This window comes from Agelaius phoeniceus, chromosome 2 (genome assembly GCF_051311805.1).
Source record: "Agelaius phoeniceus isolate bAgePho1 chromosome 2, bAgePho1.hap1, whole genome shotgun sequence".
Taxonomy (NCBI): Eukaryota; Metazoa; Chordata; class Aves; order Passeriformes; family Icteridae; genus Agelaius; species Agelaius phoeniceus.
The window spans coordinates 92,084,870-92,105,414 of NC_135266.1; the positions used below are offsets into that span (position 1 = coordinate 92,084,870).

General features: G+C 44.3%; 1 protein-coding gene and 1 long non-coding RNA gene across 2 annotated transcripts in view; one reads left to right on the top strand and one right to left on the bottom strand.

Moving 5' to 3' along the window:
- Window positions 1-2,157: 2,157 nt before the first annotated feature.
- On the bottom strand, window positions 2,158-4,935 carry NDUFB4 (NADH:ubiquinone oxidoreductase subunit B4). The gene is made up of 3 exons (XM_054627877.2): window positions 4,674-4,935; window positions 4,283-4,429; window positions 2,158-2,732 (listed from the first exon to the last, which is right to left on the bottom strand). The coding sequence occupies exons 1-3, from the start codon at window positions 4,872-4,874 to the stop codon at window positions 2,667-2,669; spliced, it is 414 nt and encodes a 137-aa protein (XP_054483852.1). The 5' UTR covers window positions 4,875-4,935; the 3' UTR covers window positions 2,158-2,666.
- LOC143693385 (uncharacterized) overlaps window positions 4,357-20,545 on the top strand; it is a 44,861-nt gene continuing 28,672 nt past the window's right edge. Inside the window, exons 1-2 of the long non-coding RNA XR_013181016.1 lie at window positions 4,357-4,451; window positions 9,639-10,012. This is a non-coding gene — a long non-coding RNA (uncharacterized LOC143693385). The remainder of the gene's footprint in view (window positions 4,452-9,638; window positions 10,013-20,545) is intronic.

Below are 20,545 nucleotides of genomic sequence, written 5' to 3' on the forward strand. Positions count from 1 at the left end.
TAAAATCTACATGGAGACGTTTACTCTAAAATAGCCAATTCAGAAAAGGACATTTGGGAGAATCAATTTGCCAGAGAAGCTGATTTAATCAGACTGATCCAGGGATAAATAAGGTCTAAATGTTTCACAGGCAGACGGGAAGAGCTTGTTTTCTGTTTGGGATCTTAATTATCATCCAGTGACCTACAGGCTTGAATTTCTCTTGTACAGACACATCACCAAAGCATATATAGTGTAGTAACACATCAGTTAAGGGTAAAATTCCACAAGGCACATTCACTTTCCTACCTCCACCCTAGATATCTGAAGGGAAACTTCTCTTTCCTTCCTCACTGCACCCAGCACCACTGCTCCAAACATCAACCCCACCTCCAGCAGCATGGCATGCTCATTCCTAGCAAGAAAACAGCTTGGAGAGTTCTGGAAATAACACGAGATAAAAGTAGGGCAGCCTTTCCCCAAGCACCCCCCAAGCACCATGGTGAAATCTGCAGGGATGTAGAATCAGAGACTCAGGGCTGGAAAGGAAAGGGCTGTAGCAGGTGCCACAAGCATCAATCCAACGCTGCCCTAAAAGACCAGAGGCGCTGTGCTCATCCACAACCCATCCTGAAGCATTTGCTCAGCTGGCCTGAAACAAATACAGCTGCAAGGGAGAATTTACATGTGTGGCAACTCAAGTTCCAATTAGCTGAGGAAATGGGTCCTGGGAGATCAAATTAGTTTGTGGCAGCAAGAATAGCTAATTTAGCATGCTCAGACAAGCAATTATTTCTTTCCCTAAATATCACTCTCTCCATGCACTGATGCCTCTCTGCACTGGTCCACAGCCTTATCTTGTAATATCATTTGTGACAGTCTTTTAGGAGCTATTCTGCAGAGAATAATACGGGTTTGCTTTAGTTAAACTAGCAGAACAAGCTGCAGAAACTGATGCAAAAGGGTTGCTGGGAGCACACATGGGAATCCAAAACCTAGCACTGACTAGTCCAGTTTCTGTACAAAGCATTAGTGCCAAGCTCCACACAGCCTGAATGTTTCATGGCCCACACAAGAAGAGCTGCAATAGGAAAGACTTTTAAAAAATTAATTAAAAAAAAAAAAGAAAAAAACCAAAACCAAAAAAGAAAAAAGCAAAAAACAACAAAAAATCCCAACCAAACAAAAAACCAAAACACAACAAAACAAACCCCCCCCCCAAACAAACAAACAAAAAACCCAAGCAACAAACCCATATCAAAAAGAACCCACACAGTGAGAGTGATTTTATTGTGAGGGTGACTGAGCATGGGCACAGGGTGCTCAGGAAGTCATGGAGTCTTCATCTCTAGAGATAGTCAAAAGCCACCTGTACATACATGGTCCTGGACAACCCACTTTAGATGGCCCTACTGGAGCAGAGGGTAGGACCCAGATGACCTCCAGAGGTCCCTTCCAACCTCAGCCACTTAGTGATTATACGGAAAAGCTCATCAACTCACTCTGCTGGAGAGTGACTGCAATGGCCCACATTTACATCTTCATCGTGCAGGGAAAGAAAGGATGCAGTAGACCTGTTTTTGCTGACTTCACATTAGCTGCTTTCCCAGCAGGCAAAGGGAATTTTTCAACTTTTGTATCAGACTGAGCTTCTGGTATGAACCTCAGTGCCTGGGAAGAAACTAGTCCCTGAACAATGAGGGTTGTTTGGAACATGAAGGCACCTACAGGCCATGTAAAAATTCAAGTATGCATCAAAAATCTTTTCTTTGCACTCTTATCTCAGTACATTGGCAGTAACAATTCCAGAGTCCTCTACACCAGTTGATCCGGGCAGGAAAAGCTTTTGCTCTTATAAGAATAAACAGAAAAGGCATCTTTGCAGGCATAAGATTCAGTTATGCTTGGTGGTGGATTTTTTTTTTTGGGAACATAGCCCTCTTACATGGGACTAGTACTCTCCTGTTCTAGTACAGAGTACTGTCTTATAGTCCTCTCCTGTACTACAAGACAGCCAGTGTCAAAGTAAAAATCCTTATCTTACACTTCTTGTCTCCCATTCACAGGAACCACAGAATTAGTGGAAATTCTGGTTACATACAGCATGACAACATTGAGCTCACTATTTTCAAATCTGGTACTAATAAAAAAATAGAAGTTTATTGCAATAAACAAACACATGGTTTAGGTTTGTAGTTTATTAGGGAAAAGAAAAATCAACTCAACTTATTGAGAGCAGTCAGGCAAACTCCTAAGTTCTTAAAAATTGTTGTATCACACAACTTGCCCACTATCCAGTAAGGGCAAACCACACAGCCAAAGTGACACCAAGAAGAAACATCTGGAAGGCAAGCAGTAGTTCCTTTAGGAAACTGCTTTGGTCTTGCTTAGCATTTTAGCCTGCTACTAATTTTAAACTTCAACCTTCCTGGACAACAGGAACTTTCATGGTTTAAAAAGATCCTCTGTATGTACATCAAAAGAGTACAGTGGCTGAGTTCCAGACACCCTCTCTGTATCCATCTGGTTTAGAAATAAAGATCTGACATTTTTGCACTTCCCATGATTTTTAAAGATGCAAGACAACCAACAAGCAATTAAGATTTATTCTTGTGACAGAGAAATGTCATCACATAGTGCATCTTATTTTATTTCTATCCCAAGAACATCACTGCAATTCCAGGGACTTAGAAGAACACACTGAGCGGCGATCGCTTGAGTTTACCTTCCTGGATACGCTTCTCTTTACGATCCTGTGGAAGAGAGAGAACATTTATCATCATCCTACCAGAGAAGGACTTCCAATAAGCCTGGGATAACAGAACAGCAGTTCTAGTATTTCAGCACAGACTACATGAAGGCAGCACCATAGAGGATTTTAAGGGTGTTTTCCACCCTAAAAGATTCTTTGGGCACAAGCTGTTTAAAAGTAAAAGACAACACGGCATTTAGCTCCACCTACTAAAGACCTGCTCAGATTGACCTCACGTCTAGGTACTCTCACAGGCCAGCAGAGACCAATTCCTGTAAGGCATTTTTCACCAAACCAGTTGTGTCTCATCATTTGTACCTTAGTTTCTATCTCCTCCTTCTGGCTGAATAACCCAGCTTAGAGAACTAATTATGGAGAAACTTCTTAATAACTTGCCTAAAAGCGCCTGTGCTCACTTCCTACCCATTTGTACCCCACTCTGCAGTCATGTACCTTTCTGACAGGTACCATTACAGTACACAGGCACCGTGGATAATGGCCAGATTCCTGTTGCTGGATAAAACCAGAAGATTTACTTAAAACCTGGTGATTTATCTCTTGCTTTTCCAGACTCACAGCAAACATTCCTCAGAGAAAAGACTATGACTAACATGCCTCATGTACTACCAGGAAAACAAGAAGAATCCCCAAACTTCACTAAAGGAACCACAGTAAAGGAAAGGGAATTATCCTGGACTTCAGCATGGCAAAAAACTGCAGAAGTACTGAAGTCTCAAGAATATTTATATCAAGACGCTCCCTAAAACCTGAATTTCCAATTCACTCAGGCAAACAACATTCCCTACAAATATTCTGTTAATTTATGTTAGCGCTTCGTGGTTTATGATTTGATCTAAATTGCTACTTCTGTGCAAAAGAGGGAAATAAAAGTGGTTTACAATAGCCACAAATTCTCTACTAAAAACAGCCCCTGTCTGCCTGTTAGCATTTTTTATGTATGTATATAGCTGAGTTTTTTCATAATGATCTACCATTCCTTAGATTCTGACACTCATAGTTTAGGAGTTAGAATGGAAGCAAGATAAACCTTCCAAATTATTAGAGTGTCCAACTGAGATCATACACTGCAATTGGCACAACTACTCCTCCCCATTTGCTTCACTAAATTAGAGAAATGGTCAAGCAACTGCACAGAGATATTGCTAGGTCTGCCATCCTAAGCTTCTGCATATTTTGTTCAAAAAGCATGGTTAATGCATGTCAACTGCTGAAAATAAGAGTAACTTAGGATTAATTTTCACTGAGTGCTACAGAGAGCTTTGTGACTGCAAAATAGCCTGATCGGGCAACCTGTGACTGGCCATAGCCCCAAGGGTACAATAAAGGGCTCTGAAAAAAGCAAGACTCTGCAATCAGTAACAGGCTCTGAGACAGCAGGCTCGCTACAGCCTTCCTTCCCTCACTACTTCAATGGTATCAATCATTCTTAGGTGCATGAGGGTCCCACAGACTGAGACTCCAAGCAGATGTACATTTTACAAGCTGGTGTTTGTGGTGTTCGCTGACGTTCAGCGTTCTCGGCCGACTTACCCTGTCAGCTTTTAAGACAAAGATCCAGAAGAGGAGGGGGCCTAAGCCATAAACAGCTCCTAGAAAGGACGTCTTGGGTGTCGGCCGGAAAGTCGGGTAGACGTTCTGCGACTTCGCATAGGCCCAGCGGATCAAGGCGGGATTTTCCTGGGGTGCAAAGACAACAGCGGTGAGGCCGCGGGGCTCCGCACTGGCCCCTCCACGCGGGGACTGAGGCCGAGGCACACCGGGAAGGGCACCAAGGTCACGGGGAGGGCGGGCAGCGTCCCGCCGCCCCGGCCCCGGGCCCAGCACGGCCGCAGGAGCGGGCCCCGCTCCGGGACACCGCCGGGTGAGGCGGGCGAGCCCCGCGCTTCCCCCGCCGCCCCTCGGCCCCTCCGTCCCCACTCACGATGACGGCGGGCGCGTTGGGGTCGTTGAGCTGCAGCAGGTACTGCCGCTTGAGCCGGGACCGAATCGCCAGGCGCTCGGCCTCGGCGCGGAGCTTCTCCGGCGATGTGTCGTAGGTGGCGGGGTCGAGCTCGGCGGGCAGCGAGACGAAGCGGTTCGGCCTGTACAGTTGGGCCGCCGACGGAGGCGGTGCCCACGCCATCTTGGAGAGCCGGCCCTGCCGGCCGTGGGGGCGGTGCCGGCCCTGCCCCGCCCCGCCCCGCCCGCTGCGGAGCGGCCGCCTCCCCTCACAGAGCCGGAACACGGAATGGTTTGGGCTGCTGGGACGGTAAAACTCATCCGCTTCCAACACCGCTGCTGTTGGCAGGGACAGCTTCCACTAAAACAGGTTTATCAAAGCCCCATCCAGCCTGGCCTTGAATCCTCCAATGGATGGAGCATCCACAGTTTCTTTGGGGAGCCTGTGCCAGTACCTTACCACACTCAGGGTAGAGGATTTTTTTTTGTAATATCTAACTTAAATCTACTCTTTCGATTTGAACCCATTCCACCTCTGTGACGGTGTTCACGGGGGTCTTAGGATGAGGGAAGAGATGAGGATCTGACTTCATGTTTCAGAAGGCTTGATTTATTATTTTATGATATATATTATATTAAAACTATACCAAAAGAATAGAAGAAAGGATTTCATCAGAAGGCTAGCTAAGAATAGAAAAATAATGGAATGATAAAAAAGGCTTGTGCCTGACTGAGACAGTCCAGACAGCTGGACTGTGATTGGCCATTAATTAGAAACAACCACATGGGACCAATCACAGATGCACCTGTTGCATTCCACAGCAGCAGATAACAATTGTTTACATTTTGTTCCTGAGGCCTCTCAGCTTCTCAGGAGAAAAAAAATCCTAAGGAAAGGATTTTTCATAAAATGTGTCTGAGATACCCCTCCTCCTGTCACTGCATTCTCTTGTAAATAACCTTTCCCCATCTTTACTGTGAGCTCCCTTCCAGGTGCTGGAAGACTACACTTAGGTCACCTCAAAGCCTTTTCTTTCCCAGGCTGAACAAACCCAATTCTCTCAGCCTTTCCTCGTGGGAGAGGTGCTCCATCCCTGTGATATCTTGTTGGCCTCCTCTGGACTCGCTCCAACAGGTCCATGTCCTTCCTGTGCTGGGGGCCCATAGCTGGTTGTGGTGTCCAGGCGGGGTCTCACAGAGCACAGGGGCAGAATTCCCTCCCTTGTCCCTTGGATGCATCCCAGGACATGTTTGGCTTTCTGGGCTGTGAGTGCCTGTGGCCAGAGCATGTCCAGCCTCTCACCCAGCAGCACCCCCAAGTCCTCCTGGTCAGAGCTGCTCTCGATCTGTTTATTCCCCATCCTGTGTTGATACCGGAGTTGTTCTGACCCAGGTGCAGCACCTTGCACTTGGTCTTGTTAAAACTCATGAGATTTCCAGGTATCCACTTCTCCTGCCTGTCTTGGCCTTACCTGGCCTCACCTGCTCAGGGCATGTCAGGGACAGGTTTTGTTCTCACAATAACAGCAGTCCCAGCAGGTAAATTTTTCCTGTCCCCTGCAATTAAAATGGCCTTCAGGATGAGTCACAGGTTAGGAGTGTTGACCTCTTTGAGTCTGCTGGGACAAGGGGGTGCCATTGCTGTGGGGGTGTTTACTGCCCTTTTGAACAGTATTTCTATGTTTTAGAAAGTGTAGTTAATGTATGTCAAACTGCTGAAAATAAGTCTCTTAAAATTACAGGATCATGGAATCACAGAATATTTTGTGTTGGAAGTGACCCACAAGGATCGAGTCCAACTTAGCCCTGCACAGATTCATCCCCAAGAGTCACACCCTGTGCCTGAGGGCACTGTCCAAACACTTCTTGAACTCTGTCAGGCTTGGTGCTGTGACCACTTCCCTGGGGAGCCTGTTCCTGTGCCCACCCACCCTCTGGGAGAAGAACCTTTTCCTGATATTGAACCTAAACCTCCCAATGGTCAACTTTAGGCCATTCCCTGAGGTCCTGTCACTGTTCACCAGAGAGAAGAGATCAGTACCATTCCTCCACCTCCCCTCACGAGGAAGGATGGCAATTAATTTACACTGTCGGTGCTACAGAGAGCTTTGCTATAGCTATATTTGAACATTAATTTTTGAACTGAATGAAAAATCCCTACATTTGAACAGTATTCCATGTTACACAAGATATATGTTGCAGGCAGACTGGTATTTGCAAAATCCCACAGTTACTTGCTTTCAGCTTCAAATTGTCCCTTTGATTCTTTAACCAAGGCTGAGCTGACTGGACAAGCGGCCAGGTAACCTGCAGGATTCTCGAGAGGTGACTCACCACCTCGACAGACACTACTGACAGGTTCAGGATTCACCCTCTGCTTGGTGAACACCAGGCAAAGAAAACAGGGGTTTGACCTTGCACTGCTTTTGGCCAGCTGTGCCCAGGTGGCCGAGAAGGCCAATGGCATCCTGGCCTGGATCAGCAATGGTGGGGCCAGCAGGAGCAGGGCAGGGATTGTCCTCCTGTACTCGGCACTGGTGAGGCCACACCTTGAGTGCTGTGCCCAGTTCTGGGGCCCTCTGTACAAAAAGGACATTGAGGTGCTGCAAAGTGCCCAGAGAAGGGCAACAGGGCTGGGGAAGGGTCTGGAGCACAAGTCCTGTGAGGAGCAGCTGGGGTTGTTTAGCCTGGAGAAAAGGGGGCTCAGGGGAGACCTTATTGCTCTCAATAACTGTGTGAAAGGAGGTTGTAGCCAGAGGTGGAGTTGGTCTCTGGTCCCATACAGCAAGTGACTGGACAAGGGAAAATGGCTTCAGGTTGTGCCAGGGGAGGTTTAGATTATATATTAAGAAAAAATTTTTCACCAAAAGGATTATCCAGCATGGGAACAGGCTGCTCCAGGAAATAGTGAACCTTCTCCATAGATATTCAAAAGATGTGGCATGTGGGGACACTGTCTAGTGATGGACTTGGCAGCATTGGGATAATCACTGGACCTGATGATCTTAGAGTTATTTTGCAACCTTAGTGATTCTTAGGCTTTGACTTTAGGAGGTTTTTATCTTGTCGGTTTTAAGAACTTTGGTCTCCAGTGATGTAAAGACAAGGCAAGTTGTCTTTCTGGAAACAAAGTAGCCAGTAAACAAGTTTACTGTTGTGTTTTCTTCTTCTAGTCTACAAAACAGTGATAGTCATGCTGATTGGGACCCAGTAAGTTGCTGTGCATATATAGTTATGGCCTGATTCACTCTGTGCTAACTGCAGACTCAGGTAATGTTGGATGAGGGATTACAATTTCCTCCTAAGCATACACAAAATTATACTGCTGACTTTATTTAAGATACTGTGCTTTGGCTCTGCAGTAATAGAGCACAAGCTCTTCTTCACGTCCTACAATTTCACTCTTTCTCCTAAGCACCTGGAAAATAAATGACCTCCTTTTGGTCTGAACAGCTAATTAGGAGTTGTGACTTGCTTTCAGCAGGATGAAATACAAGTTGGATATTTCTTGGCAGTTTTGTGTACCTTGAGCACCCCCACCATAACACACAGCATTAGGTGCATTTCCCTCTCTCAAGTATAAGCCTATATTCATCTCAGAAATCTCTCCAGCTTTTGCACTCCCATTTTCTTCACAAACATGTGTCTGAAAATCCAAGTGAAAACCAAGCTGCTTCATTCACAGCCAGCTCCCAGGGAAGTACTTAACATGCCCTGTTGCTTTTTCTCCCAGGGCTTTCAGCTTGGGTCAGTGGCTCCTATAGCATGGAAAAATATACTCCCTTACTTCCCATTTTGTGACCATTGGATTTAGTGAGCTCCCTGTCTCCAGCTCCATGATTTGTGTCTCTTCATAACCAGCATGTAGAGAGCTGCTTTAGCAACACAGTACCTATACCAGCAGCACTGCCATGTGGCACTCCTGTGGTACTTTCATGAGTGTTCCCAAGGACTTGGCAGCCTGTGCCTCCCAGCCACTGCATGGCTTGATGCTTTTAAAGCTGCTCCTCCCTGCTCTCTCTTATTTCTTAATAAAAGGACACGTGCAGCCTTGAAACAGATTGATTCCTGGCAGAAGCAGGAGTGCAGATTGGATTAGCAAACTGGGAAGGGTTAGCTGCTCTGTGGGAAGTGGTGGGGGTTTTTTCCCTCTTTGCTGCATCACAGAGTGGAACAGAAGACTCCTGTTCCTGCAGCTCTCCCAAAGGACCTCCAAACAGCCAGATGCCTTTGCCCCAGTCCACTGGGGCAGCCCAGGCCTGTCTGTAGTGGTGTGTGATGTGTGATGGCTCCTGTGGGCAGGAGCAGAGGTGATCTCGTGGTGAAGTCACTTGGCAAAGGCAGCGGGTTCAGCTCCAGCCCTGTTGCAGAATCTTTGTGATCTTATCAGTGCAGGTCCAAACTGTGCCTCTCCCCAGAGCTCGTAGCTGTGAGTGTGCATGCTTGGCATGCAAACAGTGCTGGAATTAATTCTACTGGGAGAAAAACAGAAGGTACAAAGCAACATTTCCATTAACAATGTAATGTACTGTATTAGAAAACCTAGCAGCCAGCTGCTATGCTGAAAACACCTTTACATTTCATCTCTAGCCGCTAACTCATCCTCCTTCCCAAAGGATCAAAATCCTCACAGGAAGTCTTTTCTGAGAGATGGCACTTGTTTCATGGGGTAAGAAAATAACTAAATCCCTTCCAGAGAAAAATATTCTCTGACACTGAAGCCTGTGCATTGCAATTTGTTGTTTTCACTCTTCCAGGGGTGAATTTGTGCACTCTCGTTGTTTTGTAACAGCCATGTTTCTAACTTTAAAACACATCCTTCAGCAAAAGCCTGAGTCACCAATAGTCAGTGTCTCACCCTTGCATAAAGCAATGCAGGACAAAGACAGAAACGCTGCAGACAAAACACTTGACTGAAATCAGTGATTGTTTTTTCTCCTGCTGACAGGAACTGCTGCACCCAGGGAGAAATGCTGCGGTGACAAACTGTCCTCCTGTGCAGATCTCCTGCATCATCTGCTCCTCCTGGACCACCCTATGGCAGCTGCTGAACACAGCCTTACTGCTGCTGCAAACCACCTCTGAAACAAAAGATTTTGCAAGAATGAACAAGACCCTTCTTGTCTCTGTTTTGTCAGCCAGATCTTGAAGCTCCTTTGCCTCTTCTCCTGACTGCTACTGTTGACCTAAGGCAAGCAGCAGGAATATAAAATAGGCTCCAGTAAGGGTGGGGCTGGTCTCAGTAGGGCAGCACAGGCTTGAGCTAGAATATGCTGGTCATAAAACCACATCCTCGTGGGCTCACACACCAAAGCTTAACAGGTAAGACCCCAAGTGGTTTTTCTTCTTTTTAATTAGGACTGATGTTTATTGACTGTTCAAGGTTGGCAGTATTAAGTGAAATTGACAATTCTCCTATGAAAATGCCTTTGAAGTTTACATCATCTGTTTTCTTTGCCATCAGCAGTAAGCAAAATGGAAAAAATAGTCAAGAAAATTAATCTTTGTCCAGAACCCCATGGAGGGTTGGCCTTGACTGACTGCCAGACATCTATCCAGCTGCTTTTTTCACTCCTCTCCTTGAAAGGGCTGGGGGAGAAAATGACATAGAAAATCTCATGGTTTGATAAAAGTGCAGTTGTTAAGAAAAGCAAACACTGCACATGGAAGCAAAGTAAAAAGAGGAATTAATTCACTACAACCCATCAGCAGGCAGATGTCCAGCTGGTTTTTGGGAAGCAAGGCCTCAATAGGCATAGCAGTTGCTTGGGAAGACAGATGGCATCACCACAAATGTCCTCCCATCATTCCCCTTTCCTTCAACTTTTATTTCTAAGAAGGCCATCATACGGCATGGGATATCCCTTTGGTTATGTGAGTCAGCTGTCCTGGTTATTCCCCCTCCAATATCTTGCCCATCTCCAGCCTACAGACCTCCAAAGTTGTTGGTGGGGTGTTGGAGAGAAAGCCCTGACACTGTGCTAGCACTGCCCAGCAATACCCAAACCCATGTGCTACCAGTGCTCTTTTAACCACAGATGAAAAGACCCTATAGGTTGCTGTGCAGAAAGTTGAGTCCATCCCAACCAAACCCAGTACAAAGGCAGTTTGAAAGCTGTCTGATACCACTAAATTTCAGACTATTCTCCTACAAGGTAGCCTGAAATCAGACGCACTTCTATGACATTCTGATTGAAGCTGCAAATAACTTCCACCTAGAGTTTAAAGTAATCCAAGATACCTTCAGATTAGAACTGTGATTTTGCTAGTGGCTTTTCAGTCATGCCCTGAAATACACGGACTGGATTTTTTAACTGTGTACTCAAAGTCACTCCTTTCAGTGTAACCAGGCTAAGTGATTCTGTGCTTCAAGTGAATGAGAGAAAAATTAACCTAAATCACACACCTGTCTACTTACCTCCAAGGTGACCATGCATGATGTTTTCAGAAGAGACAGGTTAAATATGCTGTCAACTCAAAAAATACTGGTGCATGTCAGACTTGTTCTGAGTGCTTGCAGTTGCCCTGTTTGAATCCATTGTCAGACTGGGTCAACATGTTGGTGGGCTCTGTTGTGAATTCTCACTGACCTTTTGCAAAGAAAGCAAGCTGGAAAATGAGGGAAGCTGACAAAATCACTCATGTAACAAGAAGGTTCCTGAACAGAGGCCCCATACTTCTAATTCCTATATGTTATGGCCAAGAAGGGTCATTTGGCTCCTATTTCCATTCTATACAAGTGAATAAATACTGTTAAGTGTGCTGCTGCCCTTCTTTTGTAGGGGCATCAATATCAAGCATTCATGTGCATGGATTTATCCATGGTAAAAGCCAAATGGATACAGAAAGGGAGCAGTGTAAGCAGCATTAGGATTCAGCACAGTTTATTTGAGCTCAGAATAAGTACATCTAACTGCAGCATATAGCTATATTAAAAAATTTTCCAGATACATGTAATTCATTCTGTGTTAAGAACTGAAGTCCTCAGTATCTTTATTTTATAGTTGTTTAAAGGAAGCCTAGCATGCAAAGGAAGGAGTTAAGATGGTTAGGGGAATTATGAATTGTTAGTACAGCCAACAGGCCACCCATAAATGTGTATCAAATGTTGAGCTCAGCAGGAGTTAGTTACAAAACTAGGACATTTAATGAGTCATGAAGTGCCAGGAATAATGAGACATGGCATTAAACAAACCATTCCTGCCTCTCCTTGGCTTGTCCAGAGTCGATGGCAAGAAGCCCTCTGCTGTTTCAGCTTTTCCTGTCAAAAGAAAACTTTGGACTCACACTGAATTATAGCCGTGGCTGAGCTGCCTCAGCCAGGGAGCTGGTGCCGCCTGGGCGGCCCTGTGAGAGAAGGATAAGCTGGCAGCCAGCATCCCTTCTCCACTCCTTTGCAAGTCATTGATTGTAGCATTTAATAGTGTTGTATTCTTAGCTCTCCCTCTGCTTCCAGCTCCTCGCACAAAAAACTATTTATAGTTATGTATCAATGAAGAGTGGGAGAGGAAGAGGTCTTAGAGTAGGGTGGGAATTTGAAACATCCCCTGTATGTCTGAGGGTAAGTCCTGTTGTTGGTTAAGTGTTAGAAGTGCTTAGCCAGCTGAGGGCTAACACGGTTCCTAGACTTCCCCTCACAATGGCTGTCAGGACCTGGGGTACTCCAGCAAGCTGTCATTGCTCCAACCACCCTCCACCTGGCCCAGGTGCAGGATAAAGCTGAGATCCTTGCCTTAGAGCTGGCCTGAACTGTGTGAAATGTATGCTGTATCTAGGCTTGGCTCGAGTTCCTAGCTTGACCTCAGGCCTTCCTTATTACTTTGGCTTTGCCTGGACAGCACTGGACTGCAGCTGGTTATGGTTATTGCCACTGGACTTGCCCTCATCACCTTGTCTGGCTCCCAGCTCAGCCCAATCTTCCCATTCCTGGACTGCAGTGTCACTCATGGAGGAGTGCTCAACCTCATGGTCCTGGGGATTGTATGTGGTGCCAAGGGTGAACTCAGATGGCTTCCAGAAAAAATTCACAAAGCAGCTGCTAGCAGGAGTCAGTGAGGAGAAACTCAAGTGTTGCAGGAAATGGCTTATGCAGCATAAGAGGAGGCATCTTTTCTGGCCTGCTGCTCCTGACACAGACCATCACCAGAAGCTGATGCTTCTTTTTTTCCCCATTTCTCTGCAGGTGTTTTCCTCTGCCCACAAAAGAAATTATAGAACTGCCTCATTCAGTTTGGGCATCAGAAAAGTAGCAGTGCCTGCTGTAAATTCTGCCTGCTTCTCTCTGACATGATGGGGAGAGTTTCAGATGGAGAGTCCTCTTAACCCAAAACATGTCTGAGAGGTGAACCATCCCTTAGAGATTCATTTTTAACCATCCCTTAGAGATTAATTTTTTCTTCATGGGTTTTGGGAAGAGTTTTGTGTAGCCCAGATACTTTCCAGCTCCCTGAGTACCCACTGTGTGACAGAGTGCCATGGCTTGTGTAGCTTGGAGAAAAATGTTACACAGCCTTTATTGCACATGGAGGATGCTCCTGTAAGCTCTTCTCAGACCCACGCGTGAAATGCTGGACTTTCTGACAGCAAAGGAGAGCCCAATGAAAAATGGCTCTGGCCCACAAAGCTTTCACATTGCCTGCAATGTCTTATTTGAAGTTACCTGGTGGGTTTAGTTGGACTTTCTTTCACAAACAGAATCAGATTGTAAAGAAAAGCCTGCTGTGTGAAGATCTAACCAGAAAGGGCCAGGGAAACTTTAATCCCCAACAGATATGGCCACTCCTGCTTGTCAAGACTGAAATACAGTGCCTCAACAGTGGGTTTGGAGTTAGGGACTTTGCCTGCCAAGGTGGAGTCCACTCAAGAACATTATCTTGGAGGAAGCCTCACTTTGTGGTATCATCAGGTCCAAAATTTATCCACAACCTGAAATTAATTTTTAACTCAAAAAAGAAGTAAGACTTTATAGACAATGATTCTTTTAGAAGTCACAAATTTCTCCTTTGTACAGGAAGACACTCCAACTCTGTGTGGGGAAAAAACCTCCTGCCTGAAATCTGTGATAGATGAGCCTTGAAGGAGAAGCAGCTCTATTGAACTGCTATGTAGAAAAAGATGCTCACTTTGTTTTGCTTTATATATTTTGTTAGAAGTATGGAGCTTAAATTTTAAATCAAGTATTTGGGAACACACTGTGAAGCAGACCATCAGTATGAGTAAAATATGTTAGTAGGAACACGCTGAATTTAGTGTGGCTGTTTGGCAGTCTCTGTATTGCAGTGGGGAAGGACTTAGTTGTGGCAATGCAGAGTGGTTTTTTTCTTTGCTGAAGTAAAAGACAGAATACAAATGAGGCTGTTGCTGCAGAATGCCAGCTAGTGGAAACGATACAACATGTCCAGACTGGGTATTTCAGTGTTTAAAAAAAATTATGGCAATACTAGAACTTTAAACTTCTGACCCATAGAGATAGAAAGGCAGAACAGTGATGTCCCTGGATTCTTGTTATCATTGTATAAATCAGGAACATTCACTAAACAAGAAATATGCCTTTGCATTGCAGAGCCCTGTATCCATCAGGTTTCACCTGCCTTTTTGGGGAGACGGGCTAAGGCAGCCGCCAAGGTTAAAAATTGCTTCCTAAATTAATGTTTCCATACTTCTCTAGATAACCTCTTAGCAGAGAGGTTTGCTCTTTGTGTAAACCACTTCTATTTATAGTGCCATAATTCCTTAATTCAACCAGTGTAATTGTGATTTCAGTCCTTAAAGGGAAGATTTCTACTCATGGTGTGACCCTTGCATGACTCTTTAGACACTGTGCTTTTCCTGCTCTCCTACTGCCCCTCACTCCATCTCCTTACATGCATCTGCTTCCTTTCTACTCACTTGCATGGGTTTTAGCCCTACCCAATTCTGTTCTCCCACACTCTCAGCACTGCTGAGGGGCTCTTTACTACCTCAACCTACTTTGACTTCCTCTGCCTCCTTCACTTGCTCCTCAGTCTTTTCCCTGCTCTCTACTGGACATATTTCACTCACTTCCATCCAAACATCTTCAAAAGCAGATCCAGTTGTGGTGGCAGCCACTTGCCAAATGCTTGACAGATGGCAACTGATGACTTTTTGGTACTCTGCTCCCTGATTCTTCTCATCTTTGAATCAAGCAATGTGTACACAGCAATTTGGGAGCAGGAGCATTCAAAGTTCTTCCTCCTTTGCTTTGAATTATTTCGGAATCTTCCTGGGTCTGAAGCTAAGGGAAGTGCAAGCAGCCATCATATTGCTTGCTGGTTCTCCTCACCACAGGGAGGCTGATCAAACTCAGTTTCTACAACCAGCCTTTTAGTTTTACTGAGCAATTTCACAGTGAAGGCAATGGAGAAGGGCCTATCCATCTCTGTACTAATGCTTTTCATGGTGAATCCTTCCTTTCTTTGTGTGCAACATATGTCAGGAAAGAGGTTGTTGTGACTCAGGCACAGGCGTGGTATCCCCACCTTCTGTTGCTGTGTTGGTCTTGCTGCAAGCTCCAGGGAGGCAGCCCTCTCTTGTTCCCAGCATAGTCCACGAGTCCCTGCAGTGACCAGAGCTGCCCACAGCACAAAGTCACAAACAGAATGACTCCAAGGGATATTGCAAAGCCTGGTGCTGTTATGTCTGTATCAGTCTTTCACAGCTGGCTGAGATGCCTCTTCTTCTGGACCAGTTAATAGGGAGGTTGCATTTCTCCATAATTTCCCTGAGGACTGAACACATCTCAGAAATTGAAAGAAAAAGGGTGGTGACTCACCTCTCGACCTGCTTAATTCTTTCCAGGATAGTCCTTCTCATGAAGAATTGAGACTGTCTGGGATATACTCATGAGACAAACTAATATGCTAAAATCTGTCTCAAATCCAAATGAAAATTTGAAATATGATAAAACACTTGCAGCAGAACAGTCATCAAAATTAAAGTGGTTTTTTTTTTCAGTTATATAACTTCTCTCCAGCACAGAGCAAGACCCCATTTCCCATCCCTTTGCTTTGCCTTGTGGGGCTGAGTCAACTCCTTGACCCTTCCTTGTTTTACTTCATTGTAGAAAGAGCTTGAACAAAGCAGGAAACTGAGCCCCTAATCTTAAAAATCTCCTGCATATTTTTTAAGATCAGTGAAATGATGAAGCTTTGGTTTCCTTGTTCTTAGACATAGTTTTTGCAGAGGCATCACAGGAGTAAGATCTGCTCCTGACAGCAATGCTGCCTTTTTTTCAGGCAATGATAGAAAAGGTCTTTCTGACCTGCAGAGCAGTCTCAGAGCAGAGTTATCTCTGGCTGCATCATCCCACCTCTGACATTTGTCAGGCAGCTGACAACTTCAGTTGACAGCTTATGGATTTTTATCCTATTTTCTTGCAGCACAACCTCTTCTAAATACCAGCATCTCTCTCTTCTCTGAGTGGACCTATATAGCATCTGGCACCAGCTTTGTCTCGATTTTTGACTCTGTTTGGGACAAATTCTTCTGACTTGCCTATCATGTAGCATACTGCTCACACAGACTTTTTGATGTGCTGTGCATGGTGCACAGGAAGACAACTGCAAGATGTGACACCGTAGGGAGAGGTCTTGGAGGGAGAATCTGCCACTTACTGCATTGTCTTGACCTTGTTTAGAAGCAGAGGTGCAAAAGTATTTCTTGGTCCCAGAGTCTAGACAATCACAGGCTTGATCAGGACTGAATTGAAACAGTTTCCTACAGAGAGTACTGCTGTGCTCGTGGCCCTAGGGTGACCTTGGGGCATACAGAGGGATGTCCCTCTGCATGTGCCAAGGAGTTTAGGGCTGACCATGTTGTTAGCATTGGCTTGTCCTTGCCTAATACCTTATTCTTGGAAGGAAGGAAGGAAAAGTCAGGACTGGGTGTCCCTTGGACAGAACATTAACTGATCAGAGCATAGATATTCCAAAGTGATTTATTCTGGTAAAGATTACTTTCTTGCTTGAGACTTGCTTATTGTTTGTGCTCTGTGGCAGTGAAAGGCCAGTATGTGATGAGGAAAAGGTGATCTTTAGTTTAGGACAGGAGAAGTGAATGAACAACCCAACAGCTGGAACTGCATTTTGCGACATTGCTCAGCACCCTCCTGCTCTTTAGGCTTGACCCTGTCTCAGGATTTCAAATCTTTGGATCCAGTCCAGGATTTCTGGAGAAGTCATCAGTCTTTCCCAGCAGTAAGAGGTAGTGCAGAGAGCATAGTGGGTTAATGATGATGGTGATAAAAAATACCAATAAAAATAGTCTGACAAAATTTCCCTCAACAACCATTTTCACATATTTGCTGTTTTGATGCAACATTTCTGTGGTTTTTGACAGAAACAGAGGCACTTTGTCATCCTTCCATCAAAAAAAAATTGTTTGTTTATTTTTCACCTCCTTTTCTCCTCTTTATACCAGTTGCTAAGGGAAACAGAGGAGTAAACAAGAGGGAAAAACTGAGAGGGAAAAGAAAACAATTCAGGTTTTGTTATTTTTAATAAATTTTTTCAACCAAACCCAGCTATATCATCATGATAAAAATACAAGAAAATTCCTTTCAGCAAAAGCTGCTGGTTCTCTCAAAAAGCTGCTGGTGCTTTCTCAAATCAATTCCTACTGCATTGTGTCCCCCCAAGTGCAGCAAAGGCTAGCATGAGGTATCCAGAAAATGCTGGCTCCTGACAACATGGCTGGTTTGGTTTTAGAACTGCAGAAATGCAATGATAAACAGCAAATCTTAAGTGTTTTCTTAACAATTATCAATAGCTGCTGCTTCACTTTACAAAGTAACTTTCGGTTGCTCCTTTCTGCACCAGTGAACAAAGCCTCCTTAGACTCTGCACATGCTGCTCTGGTAGGTGTGCTGCAGGTGTGCTGGAGTCCTGCTCTAAGAGGAGGATTATTATTATTATTATTATTATTATTATTATTATTATTATTATTATTATTATTATTGATGTGAAACTTCAGCTGCCGTTCTTGAGCTGAGATCAGTGAAGCTCTGCAGAAAGCAGGAGGTGAATAGCAGTGATGCAGCAAAACTGTTTCCTAGAAAAAAATCATTTCTGCAAGGGTTCACACTTCTCTGCAGAGACCAAAAGAGTCAAAACAAGTTCTGTACACTTTTAGGCAGCATGGCAGCATCAAGCATATTTTAGCAAAACTGATGTTCTTTATTGAGTTCTAGAATGTTTTTCCACTCGGTAGCCAACAATTATGCTCAGCTGAATGGGGAAGGAGGTTTGAGCAATGCAGTCCCAAACTAGTAAAATAGAAAAGGGTTCAGAAAGGAAGGGATCTCTGATCTAATGCAAAACTTGATTTATGTTTTCAAGATATGTCTTGGCTGCAGCAGTAAAGTAGATGGGATCAGAAGTAATGCTGACTAGTATGCTGGGGTTTAGCCCAAAGAAAACTTTCTAAAGGGGAAAAAATAAAGTTTATAAAAGAATACACTTAGCAAAATGGAGCTTTGATAAGTAATGTTTCTTCTACCTTCATTCTTAACCCTGAGCTGCATTCTGTGGGTAAAAATAGCTGCTGCCAAAAATACTAGTTGCTTGAAAGAAGCTGCAGTGCCATCACTTCTAGAGGAACTTCCTATTGTTTCTGGGTACAGTATTAAAATAAGCATCTGGTTCAGAAAATAATATTGGGGTTGCAATAGAACTCTTCCAGTTGTTGTTTACTTTCCCAAAGAAAACAACATAGGGGGAAAATTAAAACACACAAGCCTTATTTACACAGAGCCCAGTGCAGCAACACTGAATACTTAAGATCTCAAGCCCAGAGAGAGAGAGCTTCAGGGATCTGTCCAGAGGGATCCCTGTCAGAGGGCTCTGAGGTGTCTCTTTGGGAGTCCTTCCCCAGAAAGGACAAGCAGCTGTGTTGGCCCTGCACAAAGGCACAAAGGAAGAGGACAAAAACAATCTTCCCCTGCTTGGTCTGGTAGCCAGCTCAGGTTAAAAAGTGTGTGGGAGGGCTGGAAAGAGAAGAAAATACACTGCCAGGCCCAAGTTGTGTTGTATTATTAAAAGTCAAAACACCTTACCATCTGATGATGGGATCAAAACTCATTCTTAGGGCTGCTTCAAGAGGTCCATGCACAATATGTCATGCTACGAAAGAATGAGTAAGAACTGAAGCAAAAACTTATCGTGGGAAGCTCAGTTAAGATTCCCCTCTGGTCACTGCCAAAGGGCCACGAAGCAGATTCTCACAGGCTAAAATTCTGGGTAAAAAGAGAGTTTGACATCTGAGTTATCTATGTCCTTAGTGCACAAGGTCAGGAGTCAGTCCAGCCAGTCCAGCTTTTTCTGATTACCTAACTCAGAAGTTTTGCCTAGGGATGCTGTAGATTGCTCACATTCCCTGTTATTTGGAAATACATACAGAAGCATTTCTAGCACATTTTCACCCAAGATCAATGCAGCTGCCAGATCAGAGTCCCTCAGTACCACAATATTGTGCCATTGGTAGAGAAGACTAAGAGCCATTTGGCAATGGAAAGACATAGGTTTAAGAAGGGGCAGAGCAAACTTTTTTAGTTGCTTTATGCTGGCAAGAAATATGGAAAGAAATTATGGATCACATCACAGGGGTTTTACCATGATGAGGATGTGTTCTCATTGTTCCTGCTTCTTGTAGCAGGACTATCACTGCCAGGCTGCAGATCAGGCCTGGAGGAAGAGCAGTAGCTGTATTGCATCAAGGGCACCTTCCCAAAATTTCCTTGGAGACCTTGCCTTGGGCGAGTGCAGCCCACAGTTTTACTGCCCAAATTTTTTGTGTCCTGCAGGAGGAACTCCACCAGTGTCCTGGGAAGGCACCCCTCATCCATGTTGTGCTCCTCTTCACTGATGATAATTGACTTTCCCTTTCTGAATCTCTTGGGCTGACTGCCTGGCAGCTCCACAGCCTTGGAAGCATCTGGTGCATGTTCAGAGACAAATTGTCAGGGAGAGAGAGTGAGAGCAGATGTCTAAAACACCCATAAAAGACCTGGTGCCTGCTGGTGAGCCTCATGGAATGCTGATTTGTATGTATTTCTGCTTATATAAAGCTGGTCCTTCCAATTGCCTGGTATTTTTAGTAGCCTAATCATTTGCATAAGAATACAATCTTCGTTGCTTGGGAAAATTATATGTCCTATATAACTGCTTTCAAACTCCTAACCTTTTCCAGCACAACAGGCTCTGATATTTGGCATTTACATGGAGCAACATCTTAGGCTGTCTTTTTTTTTGCTTTTACCAGTGAATTGCTAGACTCCAATTCAGAGTACCTTCCAATATCCATTTGTATCTTCAAAAAATAAAAGTTATCTTCAAAAAATAAAAATATAGTTTTGCTATATTTCTTCCTTTAAAATTTGAGGCTGCTTTGGCAAAATCATGTTTGCCTATTTTCCATGGACTTCAGTTCACATGGATGGAAAATTACAGGTATTTATAACTCCATACATATTTTCATCTGAAAAATTTATGCATCTTGTTCTAGCATTAACTAAGGAGAAACAAAATCTTTGTTCATCAAACTAAACCAAAAAGTTTCACTAATTCAGTTTTTTGTTTCTTCTGACTTTTAATGTCCACACCTGGAGTTTGGTTATTCTAAACATCAAGCCAGAAAAATACCACTGTTGGAGACCAGACATATACATCTCATGAGGAAGTGCAAGCAATTTTCCAGCACTTCACAACCTAAAATACATTTGCATGAATTCCTGAATGAGCACTCATCAGTGAGAAATACCTCTAGGAAATTAGTCCTGAATCCTCATACAGCATCAAAAAGGCCGTGCTGATTCAGAAGTGCTTTTCTTAGAGAAAAGGT

Excerpts from the sequence above, each read along its gene's own strand:
- NDUFB4 (XM_054627877.2), bottom strand. The coding sequence starts at position 4,874 with ATGGCGTGGGCACCGCCTCCGTCGGCGGCCCAACTGTACAGGCCGAAC. Across the intron at positions 4,430-4,673 it reads CCAACGCGCCCGCCGTCATC|GAAAATCCCGCCTTGATCCG; the intron begins GTGAGTGGGGAC and ends TTTGCACCCCAG. Across the intron at positions 2,733-4,282 it reads TTGTCTTAAAAGCTGACAGG|GATCGTAAAGAGAAGCGTAT; the intron begins GTAAGTCGGCCG and ends TCTCTTCCACAG.